Here is a 1,685-nt window from a genome sequence, read left to right on the forward strand (position 1 = left end):
CATATTGACCTTGCACAGTTCTTGTGTGAATATTTTTGCGTATACCACAATTGGAGCCAACATTCCAATCGGATCGCTCAGCATGGAACGTAATTATTCCGTGGTTATCGATCGCGCACTGTTGTAACGCACGAACAGCGTTATATGGGCTGCGAGCCATTCCATAAGTAACGGTGCTCAGCTGATAGGTGCGAAAGGGATCGTCAGGAGACCCCCTCCAGATAATCTGCTGCCAAGCGAGATGTCTGGGATCTGCTTCAACTTGTCGAAACATCTTCTTGATGTCACCCGTAATCGCTACAGCGAATCGACGGAACAAGGTTGTCGTGGAGTTGAGTACCGGCAAACTGTATATCGTTCAGCGATACCCCGTTGCTCGATTTGGCCCAGGCGTTGAACACTACCCGAAACTTCGTCAGTACAGCATAGTGTGGGATGAAGTAGCATTTAGGATCACATATCAGAATCCCCAACCACTTTCATGTGACCCAGTGCCTCGTATTCTCGCATAAACTCCACATATTTCTCACGGAGCTTCTGATTGCTTGCCAACTTGCGTTCCAACTGAAGAAATTGGGGTAGCACTGCCCTGCGAGAATACCCAAGTCCCAGGGCGTCACGACGAAATGGAATTTGAACACTATATCGCCCGTCTGGCCTCCGCGTGACAGTGTTCATGAAGATGCATTCACACTCGTCCTCTTCAGGGTTTCGTATCTCTGAGGATGCTTCTTCCTCCGAAAACTGCGGCAACAAAACATCCAGCCGTTGTACATCGCATTTATTAGCTGTATATGCATGCCCTGGTATGTCCCGAGTATTGGTGTTGTTTAACTGAACACGATCCTACCGAGGCGGGTCTGCAGCGCGCACGGTTGGTTTACATTACCCGCAACTTCCCCGTCCTGGATAATTGCGCTCCAAGTATCAGCACCTAGAAGCAGATCTATATGTCCAGGTGTTCCAAATGTGAGATCGGCAAGTCGTAACCAATTTATATGGTTCCAAGAACTGGTACCAATTGACGTTACCGGTGTGGTAGACATTATTGTACGTAAAATGTATAAATCTAAGTTGATCTCCAGGCCTTCGTTGACTCTAGAATGCAACCTTATGGTAGCTATGCCCTTGGTGTAAGCTGACGAAGCTCTTCCCATGCTCTCCACCAGCACCGCGCAGCGTCGTCTACGTAAATTCAACTTATTAAATATTGACTCTTTTATAAGACTAACCTGAGATCCCATATCCCACAGCGTCCGGCAGTAATGTTGATTCCCATGGTAATCGGTTAGCCGTACATTGGCTGCAGCGAATAACACGACACGATCCCCATGGATGAGGAATTACTGAACCTTGTCGGTTAGTCATTGACTCCGAGGCAATGAACGAGGGGGTGTGTTAGCGGGAGCTGTCACTTTCGCTGAAGGGGTTGCTGGTCCCTCTGCAGGTGAAGTAATACGAGTAGTATTCGTAGTCCCCTTATCTCCATCACGGCAAAGTAGCGTGTTGTGCTTACGTTGACACATGGTAGACCCGTGCTCTGGTTGCAAGCAGTTAAAGCAAAGACCTATTCGTTTTACTGTCGCCCAACGGTCATGTACTGAGAAAAACGAGGGTCTGTTGGCAACATGGGCACGTTAATGCTGTTTGTGTGCCAAAATTAACCTTCGCTGAACGCTGGGGAG

At 48.2% G+C, this 1,685-nt stretch overlaps 1 protein-coding gene across 1 annotated transcript; it reads right to left on the minus strand.

Moving 5' to 3' along the window:
• Positions 1-453: 453 nt before the first annotated feature.
• LOC118746538 lies at positions 454-1,279 on the minus strand. The gene is made up of 3 exons (XM_036480383.1): positions 1,233-1,279; positions 851-1,185; positions 454-803 (listed from the first exon to the last, which is right to left on the minus strand). Exons 1-3 carry the CDS (start codon positions 1,277-1,279, stop codon positions 454-456), a joined length of 732 nt encoding a protein of 243 aa, XP_036336276.1.
• Positions 1,280-1,685: the final 406 nt, after the last annotated feature.

Source organism: Rhagoletis pomonella, unplaced genomic scaffold (assembly GCF_013731165.1).
Source record: "Rhagoletis pomonella isolate Grant_MI unplaced genomic scaffold, Rhpom_1.0 Rhpom_scaffold_00010, whole genome shotgun sequence".
Taxonomy (NCBI): domain Eukaryota; kingdom Metazoa; phylum Arthropoda; class Insecta; order Diptera; family Tephritidae; genus Rhagoletis; species Rhagoletis pomonella.